At 46.4% G+C, this 18,564-nt stretch overlaps 1 protein-coding gene across 8 annotated transcripts in view; it reads left to right on the top strand.

Moving 5' to 3' along the window:
* The window catches only part of KLHL3 (kelch like family member 3), a 275,618-nt gene extending 259,526 nt beyond the window's left edge, over positions 1 to 16,092 (top strand). For 7 of the 8 annotated variants that reach the window (XM_058441229.1, XM_058441228.1, XM_032157977.2 and 4 more), the window contains 3 exons: positions 2,306 to 2,446; positions 4,574 to 4,717; positions 8,647 to 12,151. In XM_058441229.1, the coding sequence (XP_058297212.1) occupies positions 2,306 to 2,446; positions 4,574 to 4,717; positions 8,647 to 8,675 (314 nt within the window). In that variant the 3' untranslated portion in view covers positions 8,676 to 12,151. Of the gene's footprint in view, positions 1 to 2,305; positions 2,447 to 4,573; positions 4,718 to 8,646; positions 12,152 to 15,903 lie in introns of those variants that run through there. The other variant, XR_009214256.1, reaches the window with a different exon arrangement.
* The last annotated feature ends 2,472 nt before the right edge of the window (positions 16,093 to 18,564 follow it).

The raw sequence follows: 18,564 nt of genomic DNA, 5'->3' as shown, positions 1-18,564 counted from the left end.
TAGGGCCGAAAGCCTGGGGGGGCAGCCGGGTGTGAAGCTGTGAAGACAGACCTGCCTTAGGAAGCTCAGGCTTGTCTCTGTGGAGGGAGCCGCCTTTGGAGATTACAGCTGCTTTGTCTCTGCCAAGCTGCTTTGTCTCTGCCAAGCTGCTGAAATGGTTATTGCTGGGTGGACATCACCTGGCCCTACTCCTGTCTCTTACCTACACTGGAGGACCTGGAGGGTGACACCTCTGTTGCCTGGGAGTCCAGTGTCCCTGGGAGGCACACTGACCTTGATTTAGGAAATCAAAACCAAGCCTTTTTCCTGAGGTTACTGTCAGAGCCCTGGCCTCAGGCTCCCAGGTCAGCCTTTCTTCAGGGCTTCACTTTCGTAAGATTTGGGCAAGTCTCACCTCTGGAGTTGGGAACCCACATACTTGTCGAGGTGGGTGTTGTTGGCTGAAGACCCAGAGACCAAAGGCCGTGGCCTTCGGCTGCCTGAGGCCCTTTGAGGTGCCAGGAGCCCCTGTGGCTCTAGGTCCAGGAAACCGCTGCATGAATGTTTATGGATGAGGCTGCACTAGGGCAGAAGCAGAGTTGCCTGAGTGCCTGGAAGGCAGCTCGCTTCCTCAGCAGGGTGTGGGCAATGCCACCAGATGGTTAGGCGAAAAAGAGGCCATCTCTCAGGGAATGCATGTTCCTGCTGAGCATGGAGGAAAGGAAGGTGAGGCAGCTTTGGAACTCAACTAATTTTATTAAACCTGTCAGTTAGAGAGAGCCATTGTTGATACGATAGCACCATCTGCTGTTAGTTTAGAGCAACTGCTAGGAGCTACAGCATACCCTCATAATTGCTGGGAGGGATTTTATTAATTTATATTTTTGTCATTCAAGCAATATCTCTTGAGAACCTACTGCTGTGGAGCACAGGGAAGCATACGAGGACAAGGTGAAAACAGTCCTCACCCATATGGACTTATAGTCTACAAGTCTGGTTCTTGGGTCTGAAACCTGGCTGCACATCCCAGTCACCTGAGGAAATTTTTCTGACTCCTGACCAGTGTGGAATCTGTCTTTCAAAAAGCTTCCCAGTCGATTGAGATGCAGCCTGCCCATGGAGTGGAGAAGTCTGTGGTCCATGGGAACTACTGATCTAGTACAACTCTTTCCCTTTTTTTTTTTTTTTTTTGAGACGGAGTCTCGCTCTGTCACCCAGGCTGGAGTGCAATGGCGCGATCTCGGCTCACTGCAAGCTCCGCCTCCCGGGTTCACGCCATTCTCCTGCCTCAGCCTCTCTGAGTAGCTGGGACTACAGGCGCCCACCACCACGCCCGGCTAATTTTTTTTGTATTTTTAGTAGGGACGGGGTTTCACTGTGGTCTCGATCTCCTGACCTCGTGATCCGCCTGCCGCGGCCTCCCAAAGTGCTGGGATTACACCGTGCCCGGCCAACTCTTTCCCTTTACAAATAGGGAAACTGAGGCCCAGAAAGGGGAAGGGTCACCCAGTGAGCAAGTCAGAGAGACAGGTCCAGAACACAGGTGTCCTAGCTACCAGGTCAGTTGCACTTTCTAGATACTGTGCTGTCTTCCTTCTTTATGGCTTTCATCTTCTTGTTGTATAAAAGGATTTTAAAAGATTATACTAAAAATTGTAAACGAAGCAATTTTAGCACTCAGCTCAGGCTGATCAACACGGTGAGTGATCTAATAATGCCTTCTACAGTACAGCAGGAGAGAAGTGGGCAGAAAGGTCAGTTTCTGCTTACACGACCAGCAGGGAGGCCTCCCTAATAATAATTTCAGCACTTTTGCTGTGTGGCTAGTTTCAATTTTTAACTTTTTACTCAACTAATATAAGGATGAGTAAGTAATACAGCACTGTAGGAAAACTAGGCAATATAGATAGGCAAAAAAGGAAAATGAATGTAATTTACCACTCAGAAATAATTATTCTTAATATTTTAATGGATTTCTTTCAGTATTTTTTGTCTTTTTTTCTTTGCTTATGAACATCCTCCCCTGTATGTATGTATGTATGTATGTACGTATGTGTATATATATATATATTTATGTTTTTTAAAAACAGAATTTGGGTCACATTTGCATTATATTTCAAAGTTTTGAGGTTGCTAGTCTTACGAGGAGGCAAGTAGGGTGTCATTATATTTGTTTTACAGATGAGGACACTGAGGTCCAGGGAGACAAAATGGCACTCCCCAAGTCCCCTCGCTGGTCAGGGCTATCCAGGACCGGATGCCAGGCCTCCTGATTTCTGGTTACTGTAGCCAGCATGAGGCTAGGACACTGTGCTCTGCCTTTCAGGGGTTGGAGTGCTTAGCGGACAGCTGTACGCCACAGGTGGGCATGATGGGCCTTTGGTGAGGAAGAGCGTTGAGGTTTACGATCCTGGAACAAATACCTGGAAGCAAGTGGCAGACATGAACATGTGCCGGCGCAACGCAGGTAATGACTGCTGTCTCCATCTCCCCTTTGGGGGTTGTGTGCCTTTTCTCCCTGAAGACACTGGCTCTAAACAGCAGGGAGATTTCCCAAGGTCTGGAGCTGAGCGTATATCCTGAACGGGGAGTGTTCGTTTGCCAGGTGGCCTCTCGGTTAGAGGAGGGGAGAAATTGAGACCCCAAAAGCTAGCTGCAGATCCTGCAACCTAGATGCAGAGGATCCCTTTTCCCCCCAGTGAAGGGTAATGACTTTTACCGCACACAGATGAGCACAGACCTGGAAAAGTCCTCTGGTTGCCATCAATGCCCCCTGCCCAACAGCTTTAGTAGGTAGCTAAGCACAGGGCTCTGTGGACAAGGGCCAGACAATGGCACTTGGTTCTATCTTTTCTTTGCCAGTGCCTGGCTAGGAGAACCTCTCACTTCCTACTTGAAACCAGTCTCCTTCCTTGCAGGGACAGTTGGACCCTTGATGAGTTCTCCTGTCCTTATTGCTTTCTTTGTATTCCTGTCTCTGCTTTCCTTCTTGTCTCCTATGCCTTCCTGTAGGAAAGATTTACTGTAGAGTATTTAGGTTTATATTTCTTGGAGCATGAGGCCGCTTTTAAGCTATTTCCTTTTTGAGCTTTGCCTTGTGGGTCGTGTACTGTGTCAGTATACCTTTATGCCTCTTTGCTTTAGGAAAGTGTTGGCTTAGCTCAACTTCCCAGGCTGGAAAGACACACAGGTGACTTTCAGGCAGATCCATTTTCATTATTCTCATATTACCTGTTTGCTAAGCCCCTTCGTGGCTGACTTGGAAGTGTAAACGGAGGGGTGGGGGGATATTTACTAATTTACTCATTGCCTAAGCCTGCTGTGATAGAAGTTCTCATTTGGCTTTAAGCCACATGAGCAAAGAATTACAGGACCCTTAAGGCAGCTAGTCTATCTAGAACCTTGGAATTCAGTTTAGATGTAAATGCGTGTTTGTATAAAATTCATACATAGATATTTCTATTTTTTAATAACAAAAATGGAATTACACTATAACACTATTTTATAACCTGTTTTTTAAAAAAACTCACTTTACAATCTCTCATGAACATCTTATTACAGCACTAAACTTATTTATATGATATTATTTTAAATGACTATATCATAATTTAAACAACCAATCTACTATTGGACACAGGTTATTTCCATCTTTTCTATACTATAAGTAATACTTTAGTTATTATAAATGGTCTTTATAGCTAAATCACTGCACACATTTAAAATTATTTCTTTAGAATAAAAGGCCAGAAGTGGATTTTTTTTTTTTTTTTTTTTTTTTGAGACAGGGTCTCGCTCTCTCAGGCTAGATTGCAGTGGGTATTTTAGAAGCTATCCAGGAAGATGTCCATTTTATCGTCTCACCAGTATTTGAGAATACCTTCAGCAACACTGATAATTACTACTTTTTGGAGTATCACCAATCCCTTAATCTAATTTTGAAAAAATACACAACATATTGGACTATGGCCTTTGAAAGTCTTAATGAGCAATAATTAATTACATTTTCCTATGCCTTAGACCCTGCTGCATGAGACCTTGCCCAAAATCCATCTCCCTCTGAGATCAGGGTGGGAGCTGTTCCTCATCCCTGGGAGTTGTGTGTGAATGTAGACCCAGTCATGTAAAGGGATTACAGACATAACCATCAGCATCACACAGTATGGATATAACATAGGGCTTATCAGGGAAAAACTTAGCAGCAGAGAAGTAGTAGCATGCACAAAGTCCCCTGAATTGTCTTATTCCCTAGCTCAGGCCTGGCACAGGAGGTCTGTATACACCTTTCCAGTAAAGAGGGGTCTGTGCCCATATGCTCTACATACTTATAGTGTAGGCATGTGTGTGGCGGGGGGCATACACGTTATAAGTAAGCAAAACTCCCTGGTCAGAGAAATGATCTTGTTAGGAAGAAGGATCCTTGGAGCCCAGTGGCTGTTGTCAATATTTTCTTTCACTTAGCAAACTCAAACCTGTGGAGCCAACTCTCTGTTGTATTACCATGAAGGGAGGAAAAGAGCCTCCCAGTCTCTTGATCAATTCTGATCTCTTAGTGCACCTGCTGTGATGTCTCCCATGGCTTTTGTTTGACTCACAGGGGTCTGTGCAGTAAATGGGCTCCTGTATGTGGTTGGAGGGGATGATGGATCCTGCAACTTGGCTTCGGTGGAGTACTACAATCCCATCACTGACAAATGGACGCTGCTTCCAACCAACATGAGCACGGGGCGGAGCTATGCAGGTCAGTGTGTGCCATCTCCATGCCCATCCGAGAGGCCTCCAACACACTGGGGGAATGAGGGTTGGGTGGGCCAGTGGGATAAGGGGATGTGAGCTTGCTTAACTTGGGCCTGAGTGCCTCCTCCAGGGATGACAGGTAATTGTTACATGGCCACCACTCCTTCATTCTGCGCTCATGACAGATATTGATAATTAGCACTTATTACCCCCTGCCCCTGCCCGGACCCTGTGAACCTGAAGATAGCCTCAGAATTTATAACATTTGTTCCATTGAGCCACTTCCAACTGAACTGAGTTGTCACAAGAAGATTTTAGAATTTCATTGCCATTCCTGGTTTACTTTGTGCCAGGCTCCTAGATGGCATAAGATGCAATTGTTGTTGTCCAGGGTTGAATTGGACAACTTGGAAGACAAGATGATGTATATACAAGTTCTAAATGACATATGCTAGACAGGCTTTAGCACATGAAAGACTGGTGAGAACTGGCAAAGCCAGGGAACCATTCCTGGAGGAGATAGGCTCAATTAAACCTTGAGGGTGGATCACAATCACACGAATAGCTGTCCTTTCACTGGGTGGCTGGCCCCGTGCCATGGGGCAGTGTGTTAGGAACAAAGTGTGCATTTCTTCTCATCTTTTCAACAACTCTTGGGCTGAATGGGACCGTATCTGTCTATTTTATGGATGATGAAACTGAGGTTTGGAGAGTTTAAGTAACTTGCTGAAGGCCACACAGCTAATAAATGGCAAAGTCAGAGTTCAAACCCAGAGTGCTAAGTCCATGCCCTTTGTGCTACTCCAGCTCAGGGTAAGCCTTAGAGTAAGGCACCAGCTGGGTGTGGAAGCTTCTTGGGGAGTGTGTGTGAGGGGCTTGGTGAGTGGCAGGGGCAGGGGTGGCATCAGAGTTGGTACTACTAAGGTTGGGTCCATGGGGAAATGAGCAAATATATATCCATGGTGTAGTTCATTTCCTTGTATCTGGTTTTCCAGAACCTGGAATAGAGATAACATTATTGATCCAGCACGCACAGAACATACCAGGCATTATCCAAAGTATTTTATAGTCATTATCTCTTTTAATCCATACCACGACTCCAGGAATATTTTTCCGATTCCCATTTTGCATTATAAAGGTCAGTCATTCCACCTTGTTTGACTGCAGAGGAAGATTGTGCTGTGCAGATTTGAAGGAGTTTGCAGCACATTCTTTCAACGTAAGACTTCTGTTGCAATGGACTTTTAACTTTTTTCTTCCTTTAGAGTTTTTTTCACCTTGTAATGCTTTTCTTGGCTAAGTATAAAACATTTTAGAAGAAGTTTGGTCCTGGAGTAATTCTGTTCTGGGATGAGTGAGACAAGTGAGGAATCTTCCCTTGACTCCGTGTGTGCCTTAATGAGAGGGGAAGAGTTAAATGTGGGTGGTTAGAATTTCATATATATGTTGAATATTTCACGTCCCTTTCTTCATTGTCTGCCCTTTCCAGAAGTAGGTAGGAAGGAGACAAGCAAACCTGCAGTTTTATGTTCAAACCCACTTACTGAGTCTATTATCTTAAAGTCTAAGGAAATGCTCCAAAATGCAAAGATTTATGGACAAATTTATCGGGGCCTTACTCATAATAGTAAAAACCTGAGAATTACTTAATGTCTGACATGAGGGAAATAGTTAATCATCTATGGGATATTTATATAGTGTATGGATTTTTAATGTTATGAGAAAACATTTGTAATAGCCTGTTAGGTTAAAAAAGGATGCAGAGTTGTATGAACCTTGTGAACTCACGCATGTAGTCCTGTATTGGTGGTAGCGGGAGTGGGGGTTGAATAGCTGCTGCTTCTTCTACAGATGCATATTAGAGTCAGATATGAATTTGAATCCCAGCTCTGCCACTAGCCCTGGGTCTCTGGGCCAGGTATTCTATCATACTGAACCCCTGTTGTCTTATTTGTAAAATGGGAATAAAATTAGACTAAGCCTTTAGGGTGCTGTGAGAATGAAATGCAGTAATACTTGTGAAGAGCTAAGCACAATGCCTGCCTGGCATTAGACACCATGCAGTAAATGATTGTGATTATTATTAGATGCTAGAAAGTATTCCAAAAAGACAGTGGTTTTCTTTGTGTGAAGGGATTAAAGCTTTTTTCTTTGTGTTGTGCATTTTCCAGATTTCCCATAATGAGAATATATTACTTTTATTATTAAGACAAAGGTTATATGAAAAAGCAACACAGGAGCCTGCTTTCGAAAAAAAAAAAAAAGCTACCTTCTGAAAGAGATGTCTGAGATTCAAGTAAGAAGGTGTCGAGCCGGGCACGGTGGCTCACGCTTGTAATCCCAGCACTTTGGGAGGCCGAGGCGGGCGGATCACGAGGTCAGGAGATCGAGACCATGATGAAACCCCGTCTCTACTAAAAATACAAAAAATTAGCCAGGCGTGGTGGCGGGCGCCTGTAGTCCCAGCTACTCGGAGAGGCTGAGGCAGGAGAATGGTGTGAACCCGGGAGGCGGAGCTTGCAGTGAGCCGAGATCGCGCCGCTGCACTCCAGCCTGGGTGACAGAGCGAGACTCCGTCTCCAAAAAAAAAAAAAAAACAGAAGCTGTCAAGACCAGGCACCTGGACTCAGGTTCTGCTTGCCTCGAAGCTTCTATGTCTGCACCTTTAGGCAGGAATAAACAGGAATTCTAGCAGAATATCTCCAGTGGGGTATCCTGGCTTGATTTTAGCCATGTTCTCTCAATCTCATCTTCAACCAGAACATTTCATAGTTGTGGGACTATGTTAAAATAAGACTCCAGTAACTATCCTGCCTGTAGACACCTGTAAGTTAGGATTTCATTTAGCAACAGGCACCAGAAACCCTGACAGATACTTTCCTAAATAAGGAAGTGAGTGTATTTGTCTCAAGTAGAAAGAAATCCAAGGTTGGCCTGGGGGCTCAGACTGACATTGAAGAACCAGGTTTCTCTTCTCTTTTCTATTCTGCCAGCTTTATCAAGGGCTGCTGCCTCCCCTTGGCCTTGCATGAGCATTCCAGTCACAACAAGAACAAAGCTAGTGTTGCAACACTGGCACACTTGCCTTTACAGTCTTGTTGGCCAGCACTGGGTCACATGGCACATCTAGCTGCCAGGCAGTCTGGGAACCTGAGCTTGCAACTTGCTGGTGGCTGTAGTCGAGGATAGCAAGTAGGAAGGGTATTGACAGAATCAACCTGTAATATCTGCCATGTAGCCTCAGTCCCTTACAGTGAGATTTTGGGTCATGCCTGGATTTATAGTTAGGTGCTGAGCATGGTTCACTCAGACTAAAACAGTAACACAGCATACATGTCTGGAGCACTTACCAAAGTCGAGATTGTCACACTGGCAGGGTCTCTTAGATGACATTCGTGTGGGAACTGAGCCTAAAGAGGTCAAAGAACTTGCCAAAGGCCATAGTGCAGGTTGACTGGTGGCAGAGCTAAGAATGGAATTCAGTCTTTCTTGCTCCCATGAAGGCAGCCTGCTGTGCTTTCCGCTTCATTCCAGTGTCTTCTAAAAGTAGAGATGAATCACCCATTGCTTCTCTTACAGTGATGCAAATTTAGAACTGCATAACTGCCCCTGGACGCTGAGCATTGTTGGGCTGGGTGCTAGGGCTGGGGACAGGAGTCACCACAGTGAGTCCATGTGCTGACACAGGGTGAGGCCACTAGTCAGTGGTGTTTGAGAGACTGTGCTCGTAGGTTCAAGTGTCTTGCCAGGACTTGGCTGTTGGAGTGGGGAACAGCCAGCTGCTAGCAGCCTGAGTCCACTTCAATATTAGGATAAAAATTGTACACATTTCCCTTGGCTGTGACTCAGAATATCTTGGATTCATGAACTCACTGGGACTTGGAGTAACTTTGGAGAAGCTAAGATGATAACTTTCTCCCCCTTTCTTATTAGGTGTTGCCGTGATTCATAAGTCCTTGTGACCCAAACTCCCACTGCCAGGAGGTGGAGGAAGGAGCAGGTGCTGCCTGTGACTCTGACCAGCAGGACCTTGGTGACTGGATTCAACTTGCTTGGGAGGGTCTATGCTGCTGTGAGAACCGCTCTCCTCTGACTTGGCAGACTGGTGTTGTTCATCTCAGTGTGGACACCGTTACCCACCCCCGCTCCCCTGAGGTGCTCTGGCCTATGTGAGCAAAGGGGATCCTGACAGCCCCAGGCAGCACCTTTGGGCTTTGTTTTGGTGTTTCTACAGGGACAATACAGACCCTGGAGTGTGTGTGTGTGTGTATGTGTGTGTGTGTGTGTGTGCGTGTGTGTGTGTGTGTGTAGACCATGGTGTTTCTCTATGTTTCTCTAAGTTGGGGGGTGAGCGTGTGTGACAGTCTACTGGATTTCTTTACTACTGATCCTTTCGCTGTGTTAAAAATCAAGTCACAGAGACCTCTCTTCTGGATTTGTCCCATGGGGACCCTGAGACTACTAAAGCTGCTTTCTTCTGAAGGTCCAGTTAGACAGTCTGGGAATGTCGAGAAATAACCAGTGAGAGGGGCAGTTCTCTGGCCACACCCACTTATGTACTTTAACTACTGTGACTTTGTCTGCAGAAGAGCTGGAGAATTCTCAAAGCTGCACCGTGTCCTCTGTGTGCTAGAATAAGAGACAAATGGGTTCCCTATGTTTCTCAGCCCGCTGTTTTTCCTTGAGTTCTCCTACAGGAAGCAGATGAGAACTGCCCAGTCTTCAGGTTTAGGCCATTGGTCTTTGATGTCATAGATTCCAGGCCTGGGAGACGTTATGTCTCTTCAGCTGGGAAAACTAGCTCTTCAGAGAAGCTTCGGGTAACACCGAAAAAAACAAAACAAAACAAAACAAAAACAGGAAAAAAACAAAAAACCAAAGTGGTAAGGATTCAGTTCCTGCCTATAATGGTCTCAGAGAGGGTCCTACTTTTAGGTTTTCCCAGGACAGGACAGTCCCCATTTATACTTATTATCCAGGTTTAATTATTCACAGCACCCCATTTTACTCTCAAAAGTGTTCTGGTCTGGAGGATAAATAAGAGGTCACCCTCCTCCAGACCGAAAGATAGATTTGTGCCTGTGTTGGATGGGGTCGTGTGTGATTCATATGGGCATTGGATGGCTTCAAAGGAGTATACCACTAGAGCTGGCCCTTGGCACTTTGTGACAGTGGTCAAGTCTGTTTAATGTCCTTGTCTTCTTTTTCTTGTGCTTTCCCCCTATTCCAGGGTGTGCACCCTCTCCCCAACCCCCAAGAACCCCACTACTACTTTCCCTGTGAGGTAGGAGATATCAGTGGGCCCTGGATTTGAGGCCTCCTAAGATGTGCTTGCATTTTAAAAAGGGAGCTTGGTGAGAGCTTTGCTAATTCACAGGTAAAAATTATTAATGATAGAACTTCAAGCATCTTGAGGAGCGGGCATTTGAGGGTGCATGGAGTAATTTGTATTTAAAAAACCTTAAAGTTGTGCTGTTCCTAAACTAGCAAATTGCTCATGCTGGAATTTCTGGCATAAGCAGGGGAAGTCTTGTGTCTGGAGAAGAGTCTCATACCTTGCAGTCTGGGACACCCTCCTTACTTTGAGAATCCACCTACAGGAAGCCAAGGAACTTTGTAAATCCTGATGTTGGACTTCTGATATGACTGGGCTAATTCCAAGCAGGTGCTGCAGGAGATTGGCATCCCCCAGCCCCTGCAGTTAGAAACCCCAAAGTCTTCCCAGCCAGTGAGCCACATTGTGTATTTACTGTATATTTATTGTGCCCTAAATGTGCAACTCTCCTGAAGACAAAACTTCTCTTTCTGATGTTAAGCACATGTTACTTCAACAAGACACTTGGAGAACAACAAGGTACCCAGAATTTTTAGAAGCCTTCAGAAGAGGCTGAAATATCCAGCTTTGGGGGACCTGGAAGAAATGTCTCCAAAGGAAGCAAGGCATGTTTTAGTTGAGTGCTCTGGTCTCACTATGAAGTGGGGATAACTGTGGCTTCATAACTCTACCTGGCTGTGAGTTGGAAGCTGATAGAATGAGAAATGTCCTTTGTCCTTCTCTGAGGAAATTTTGAGACTTGTTTGGATGTGTGATGGGGATGAGGCTGGGGTTGGGATCTGATGTGTGCCATTCACAGAAGCTCTCAATTTCAGATGATAGGTGAATTCCCTGCCCCTCCCCCACCACTGAGAAGCTAGACTTTCATGCTGGAGAGGCTATTTTTTATGTGTCGTCTTCCAGGGAAGGGTCCCTCCACTGAAAGCTAGCCAGTCATGTTTTCTGTTTTTGGATTTTTGCAATTGGTTTCACCTCACGTCTCCCTCCCTACAAAGCACTGCCTCTGCTGGGCGTGCTGCCAAGGCCATGTGCACTCCACCATCATGTGTCCTTTCTCACAGGGACCAGAACACTCGTACGTCATCACCAAAGCCAATCTGCTCTGGCTGCCCACAGATGCCACCAAAACCTGCTATCTCTTCATCACCAGGTACGATTCTCTTTCCACAGTGGACATAACAGGCTATTTTCTAGTTTGTGCTGGTCACATGGTAGATGAAGCCTCTTACTCCCCACTTAGGGTGGCCACGGCTGCTTGTGAATGCAGCTTTGCCAATGGCATATCTGTCATCTGATTGCGGTGGTGAAATGGAATTGAGGCCCAAGGTTAGAAGCAGCTGAGACGCCACTTGGATACTGATTTGAACAATGTAGAAGTCAGATTTTGAATTCCAAAGTTATTTCTCATAAGTACCCAATGGCATCTCTCCATCTACAAAGTTGCAGTATTATGCAAATAAAAGTGACCTCATTTTCTGCTATGCAATAAGAATACTTAATTCTATTTCCCGACAAGCCAGTTGCAATATCCCCTAAGATGCTTTTTGAGCTGTCTTACTTTGATATCTGTTGTGTAATGTTTGTATATTTCTGAGCCAGATCCTTTCAAAGATTGCCTTTTTATAAAATTGAAGCTATAGCTTTTAGGCTAAAATTTTAACGTAGATATTTTTATAAGATATTTTTTTCAAGATGTTTGAATCGCTTTTTATTGTCCATAATAATGAAATGTTATGTTCTTTGCATCATTCACTCAAACATAGTTCATGCCTGTAGCTCTCTTCCTTTTGTTTCTCACCCTCCAGAAACATATTTTTCAGTAGCTCCAGGTAGATGAGCCTTTTTTTTTTTTTTTTTAATACCATATTCAAGGGAGTCTGCTGAATTTAAATGCAGTCGCTGGTGTTTCTTGAATTGCTAGGGACTGATGTTATGTCCGTATTGTCCATATTGATTGTGTTTTTTTTTTTTTTTTTGGAGTCTGCTTTCTGTGGGGGTGAGGCCGGGCTGTCTCATGGTGGCTCCCACTGATAGGCACTGAGCCTGGCACCCTGTGGCATGGAGAAGCCTCAGGGAAAGGCCTGCCCCCCCAGCACATACTCCCATCGTGTCCTAGGTCCAGCCGACCATTCCTTATTCTCTTCTATCTCCTTGTTCATCTGAAGCTTCCAATAGCTTGAGGCCTTTGCTGCTGGATGATGCCCTTTTTGGGAGCATCTTGTCTCTAACCTTTAAAAGAGGGGTCAATCCTCATGATCCCCATGTGTTAAGCATATGCTTTGCAGGTGCTCACACTACACTTACAACTTGCTTCTTGAGCTATGTCTCTACCCCAGGCTCTGTTTTGTGTATTTATCTGCCATTTGCATCATGGTTTTAAAAATTTATTATTATTATTATTATTGTTGGGACAGGTGCCATTTAAATTGCCTCTATGCTCCCCATTTGCACCTAGCTGGATCAAGTTGGGAGGTTGAGCAAACTCATATTCCAGTTAGTTGGAGTTTTTAAAGGCTGTTTGCCTGGAGAAGCAAGGAGGTTAGAATGTATTTTTTTTTTTTTAAGCGTTTGCACTATTTAGAGTCCTAAGCCCCTCATGTTCAGCTGTGCTGTGTTTCTACTGACCAAGCAGGAGAGCCAGCAGCACTTCCAGCATTTGGGAATGGAAGAGATTTCTTCTGTAGTGGATAATTACAGCCTCATAGCCCCTGTGCAGCCTTCGTCATGGGACTCAGTGATTCATGGATATAGCATCAGCTATGGCAGGAATGCACAGGACTGTGGCATTTGCAGCATCAAATCGCCCTAGTGCCATGTTTGGTTATGAGATTGTAAATTATTTGCTCCCCCGTCCTCCGCTCCACTCATTTTCAGTGGCAATAGAGGACCCTTGTTGTACTTCTTGTTTAATTTGCATATTATGTGTAAAATACTTTCTTTGAAAGAAAATTGAAGACACTGAATGTGTATGTCTGTGTGGGTGCTCTGTCCCTGTGGTTGTCATAGCCAGTCAGACTTGATCACTGACACCCCGTACAACATATTGCATAGGTAAGATCCTCGATCTGGTGTTCTCTGCATGGCTGTTAGGGACTGTATACCTTGTAAAAGAACACTTGTCACGTGCTTGATCAGTTACAGCGATAGCTGAAGAAACATTTCCTCAAATGTATTATTTTAACAGGAATCATGTTCTAATTTCCCATCCTTTAATTTTAATAAAAACTGAACTGTGCAAACTTTTCTCAGTATTTCATTTCTATAGTCCAGTCTCTCTGCTGTGTCTCAAACATGAAAAGGACAGACTTTTTCCTGTATGTCTTCGGATTAAAAAAATTTTAAGATCTACTGGACAATATCTGGGTTCCTTGGTTTCCATCACTCGCCCCAGCAGAGTGCCAGACCCACAAAGACCTTCTTCAATGAGGCCAAGAGAGGACAGTCCCTCCAGGGGGTGTTAGGTGGTGCGCATAACTGCCAGATAATCACTGGGAACCACTGAGAGTCAGGGTTGGTGGGGAAGATGTCTAGCTCAGCTGGGCATCACTATTTGGGAGGGAAGCCTTGTATGAAGTGGGGGTGGATGACTGGCTCAGCTGTAACTTCTCAAAGCCTCCTGCTCAGAGACCTTAGCTCCCTCTTTAGTTAACAAACCAGTCCCAGGCCCTTTTGGGATGTCAGTAGCCCTGGCCTGTACCAGGTGACAGATGGACAGCACAGAGGTGTTGGACTTATCTTCAAGCTGGAGAGACTCAAGAGACGAGTGGGAACCCTTAGCCAGATTCCTCCCCATATTTGGGAAAGTAAATTTTGAGCTCCAAGAGGGCACAGCCTACTTGACTTACTCTGCACTCTTGGTGCCTGGCACTCAGGAACAATTGATGGGAGAGCAAAGAAAGGCATGTGAGTAGGGCTCGGGTGGCAGTGTCTTTCCTTCCTCCAACTCCTCTCCCCTCTCCTGGGCTGGCCTCCGCTCTAGCCTCTGTTCTCCCATCTCTCACCACTCACCCTCTGCTCCTGTTGAGCAGTTAGACTGTTCAGAAGAATGAGGTCAGGCCTCTGAGCCCCACAGACCCCAAATAGGTGGGCAGGAATTTGTGCCCCTGGACAGAGGAGGCCCACAAAGGTGAATTCATTTATCTGAGGGTGTGTCGTGAGCAGGTGGAGCACACCTGGATGAAACCTACTAACTCTTTTGACCCACAATTGAATTTGAGCATTAGCCTGAGAAGAGAGGGTTCAGGCTGCAGTTGTTTCAATAATCATAGCAGCCAGCATTCATTTTGCATTTGATGTGTGCCAGGCCCTGTGCTGAATGCTTTAATTCCAGTTAATCTCCATAACACCTCATGGAGGCAAATGACCACATGATGCTCTGCCTAATTCACAGGATTACCAGAGTTAATTAACAGACCCTTGAGAGGAGGTGCAGGCCCACTCCTCCTGCTGAAGCTGCTTGCTGAGTTGTGTCATCTTCAAATCCCAGAGGCCATACCCTGTGAGTGCATTCTGCAGCTAGGAGGTCACCAATGTCTGGCACTCAAGAGTGGGCAGGGAAGCAGATCCCAGAGCTAGGCTGGAGACCCCCTCTGGGGCCAATCTGCTCTGGGCGTCGCCCGGCCTTGGAGAGGCCCAGTGAGGGGCTGATGGCTAGTGAGGGCTTTGTCTCAGGGCGCACATCTTTCCCCCACTATGCTGCTGGCCTGGTTTCTCCTTACAGGAGAAGTTTCAGAGTAATTTAATATTTGGTGGTTTTTCTACCAACTTATGTTTCTATAGTTTACAAATAGTGTCTTTTGACCCTAATAAGCTATTTTACTTTAATAAAAATATCTTCTGTTCTGTTTGCATTTTCACATAGGAGTCTGCATTCCCCATTGTCTATCCCTTTCTGCTCCGACAGCTTCTCCTACTGCTCCAGGGTCAGTGCCGATGGGAAGGGGCCCCTGACTGGGATTTTAGACATTGTCAGATGCAGCCTGTGTATTTGCACATGGGGAGACTGGGGCTTGGAGCTGTAGAGAGGCAGCTGGCTCTTGTCCTTAGGTAGTTTTGATGTGGCTTTCTCTCTAGACTACTTGCAGCTCCAAAGATGCCCACTAGTGCCTGAGGCCGAGCCAGGTTTCCCATCAGCCCAGTGGAGGCTCCAGGGCCTATGCCTGCCTACCTGCCTCTGGCGGGGGGCTCTGGGGCTGAGGAAAGGTAGCGACTACAGGCCTGAGGGCCACGACCCTCGGGGTGGAACAGAGAGGAGGGGTGGCCCCCATCATGGCAGGGCTGGTCTCTCTGAGATTCCCACCCTGTGGCCACTCCAGCTTCAAAGGTTGCTCCAGGCTCCCAGGGTCACTGGAGGCTGCAACTCTCCTTCGCAAGTGTCGGGGCGTCTATTGGCCTAGGGTGGAAGGAGGCCTTGTTCTTCACTGTGTGTCCTGCAGCACATCCTTTTCCCTCTCTGGTTCCTTGTCTGTCAAATGAAGGAATGTGTGTCCTTATGAGCATTTACTGCACTCACCAGGCCGTGTTCTTGCTCCTATGTGACTGGCAAGGAGATGGGGCTCAGAGAGGCTGAGGGATGAGGGGAACAAGGATTTGAACCCACATCTTCCATGGTAGTAGTTTTTGACTGCTATGCTGCACGTGTTGTTAATCTATTAGACTCCTGGACCCTGCCAGTGAACATGATGAAAATGTTTTGATGAATCTCCTAATTGTAAACTAAAGCTGGGAAAGTTTGGCTTTAGACCTCTTTCCTTTCCTCGGTTTTTCTTCCCTTCCCCTTCCTAGTTCCCAGCTGCCTCTGGGAAAGACCCCACTGTCCTTCCCAGTGTTGGGAGTCTTTCATTCTCTCTTTTCAGTGTGTTCAACAGTTACTCCTTCAACAAGAATATATCCATCATCTATGTTGTGTGTTGCTGGGAACTTGAGATGCAACTGCTAACAGAACAGGTGGTCCCTGTGGACATGGAAGTTTGAGTTTCTAAAGAACATGATCAGGTAAAGACACAGGTACAGTCTGGTCTGCTGCGGGGGCTGGGGTGGATGAGGAGGGGAAACACATGGCCCCGAGCAAGAGTCACAGGGAGCAACGGACAGGAAAGACAGACACACAGAGACCGGGGGAAAGGGGGTGAGACTCACACAGAGCAAGAGACGTAATGTGAGAGTTGGAGACACACAGAAACACAGGGAGGCAGAAGCATAAAAAAGACACACACATGGCCTGGGAAGAAGAGATACCATCCATATAGAAACACAGAGGCAGAGACCCAGAGAGAGAGAATGAGAGGGTGAGAGTGTAAGACAGAGAGAGCAAGAGTCATTTCTGGCAGAGGACGGGTCAGCCTGGCGGTTCAGATGGGAAGCTTTAGAGTCAGGAGACTTCAAGCCTGAGCTCAGGCAGGGTGATCACGTGGGTTTGAGGAGTCTCCTCCCCTCTCAGAGCCAGTGCCCTGATCTATAAAATATGGATGATGCACCACGTCTGTGAGCTTGTGGAAATGAACATGAGAAGGCCCTAAAACATAAAAGGCAGCCACTTCAGGTCCCAGGAGTCAGGCACAGCCTGGCAGAAGCGGCCTCCAGCATGAGGCACTCTGAGTCTCTGGTGGTGGGTACTGGTGCTGGAGATGTGCTGACTGCATGCACGCTCGAGCGGCTGGAGTGTGTGTGGACAGAAGGCGCACCAACAAAGGACGAGCTCTCTGTCCCAGGGTCTTGTCTGGGCCAGGAGATACACCTAGGACCTCTTTTCTTTTTTAAAAAACATTAGATCTTTGATAAGCACAATCTTATTTCTAAAGGTTGCCCCAAGTGGAGCCATCTGGCAGGGCCTGGTTTCACCTGCAGCCACTTGACTGCTCTCTATTTGGCACAATGTGTTGAAATCCCTTTTTCTTTCCTTCTTCCTCTGAGGGGGTGGAAGGCATGAGTTGCAGGAGCTTACTTCCTGCTTTCAGAGTAGGGCCTCTTCTTGATTTCAACTCTGTGCACACCAGAGAATGTGGGCTTTGGTAGGCATGTGTGTAAGTGTGGACATGACTAAGGAATCTCCCATGTGGTCTCATCTGATTCAGAAGTCCTGTGGGGTAGCCTTGGCAGGTATTATTGTGTGCACTGTCTCTGCCTATTGTACACAATGGTCACTTTCTCAATTCGTGGGTGGCACATGCTAAACACTCCGCATGGTGCCTGTGCATAGTGGGTAGTTTACTGGGGGGAACAAATATTATCATCTTTTTCCCTTTATATAGATAAGGAAGCCAAAGCTCAAGAGAGGTTAAGGAAGTCAATGAAATTCTCCAAGCTTGGATTCTATCACCCAGGATTGTGTTTGGTTCCAGGTGACAGCAAAATGACTGAGTGGCTTAACCAGAGTGGGCTACTTTGCTCACATAACCACAGGTCCAGAGGCTGGCTTTCCAGGGCTGGCACAGCGGCTCCCCAATTCCCAAGTCCTGCTGTCTTCTTGTTTTTCCATCCTTAGCATGTTGTGAGGTAGGTGCTCCATAGGTATTCTGACATCTGCACAACAGGATGAAAAAGAAGGGGAGGGGAAGGTGGAAGAGACAGTGCCTGCGACAGGAAAGCAAAACCTTTTCAGAAATCCCTAATAGAGCACGCTTTACATTCTCATAGTGCCCCAGCTGCAAGTGAGTTGGAGCAGATGAATACTTTTACTTGGGCATGCTGCTGCTCCAAACAAACTCAGAGTTTGCCTTGGGAGAAAGAAGGGGAGAATGGACATTAGCTGGGCAACTACCAATGAGGCCATAGTGAAAAGTCCCTGTAGCCTTATGTCTCCAAATGCCATGTGTCCTCCTCTCCACCACTCATCTTGGACTTTGCTTTCTTGGATCCAAAAGTCCAGGTCTTTTTGGTCCATCCTCTAGCATCTGCCCTGCAGGTTATTTTGGCTGGATACTGACTGTATGCAGGGCTTCTTGTCAGTGAGTGCTAAGGATGCTCCCTGTGCACTTGGCATCTACTGAGGGGATGCAGAGTGGGGGCCCAGAATAGGGCTGGGCAGGGAAGGCTTCCTCTCACAACTGCACTCCAGCCTTCTTCCTTGCTCTATTTGGCATCAACAGTGGATGTCCCTATTGCAGGATAAATGAGAAATCCTAAGCCATGGAGACCTTTAGGAGCCCATTGCTGAGGCTTTAGTGGCGGCTCATTTATCAGCTGTGGAAGTTTTCCTGAAGGACTGATTGAAAAGACCTGTCAACTGCAAGATCTATGAACTTTATCTCAAGAATGACCCATCTGTGCAGCACCATAAATCTTTCTGAGCCACAAACTGGGAGGTGGAGGTGGGTGAGATTTGGTGTTGGCCTCTTGGAGGCAATTTTTCCAACAACCTTGTCCTCTTGCCCTCCAGCACTTCCTCAGATTTAATGACAGCCCATCCAGTGGTGTCCTCAGCTGAGCTGAGCTGAAGGAGGTCACAGAAATGATGTGAACAGTCTTGCTGCCAAGGGGCTGTCCCAGGTCTGCGCCCCCCAGGTGTGGGCCTGACT

This window comes from Hylobates moloch, unplaced genomic scaffold (genome assembly GCF_009828535.3).
Source record: "Hylobates moloch isolate HMO894 unplaced genomic scaffold, HMol_V3 SCAFFOLD_6, whole genome shotgun sequence".
Lineage (NCBI taxonomy): Eukaryota > Metazoa > Chordata > Mammalia > Primates > Hylobatidae > Hylobates > Hylobates moloch.
The sequence above is the reverse complement of the archived record's forward strand: the minus strand, read 5'-3'. Positions and strand labels throughout refer to the sequence as shown.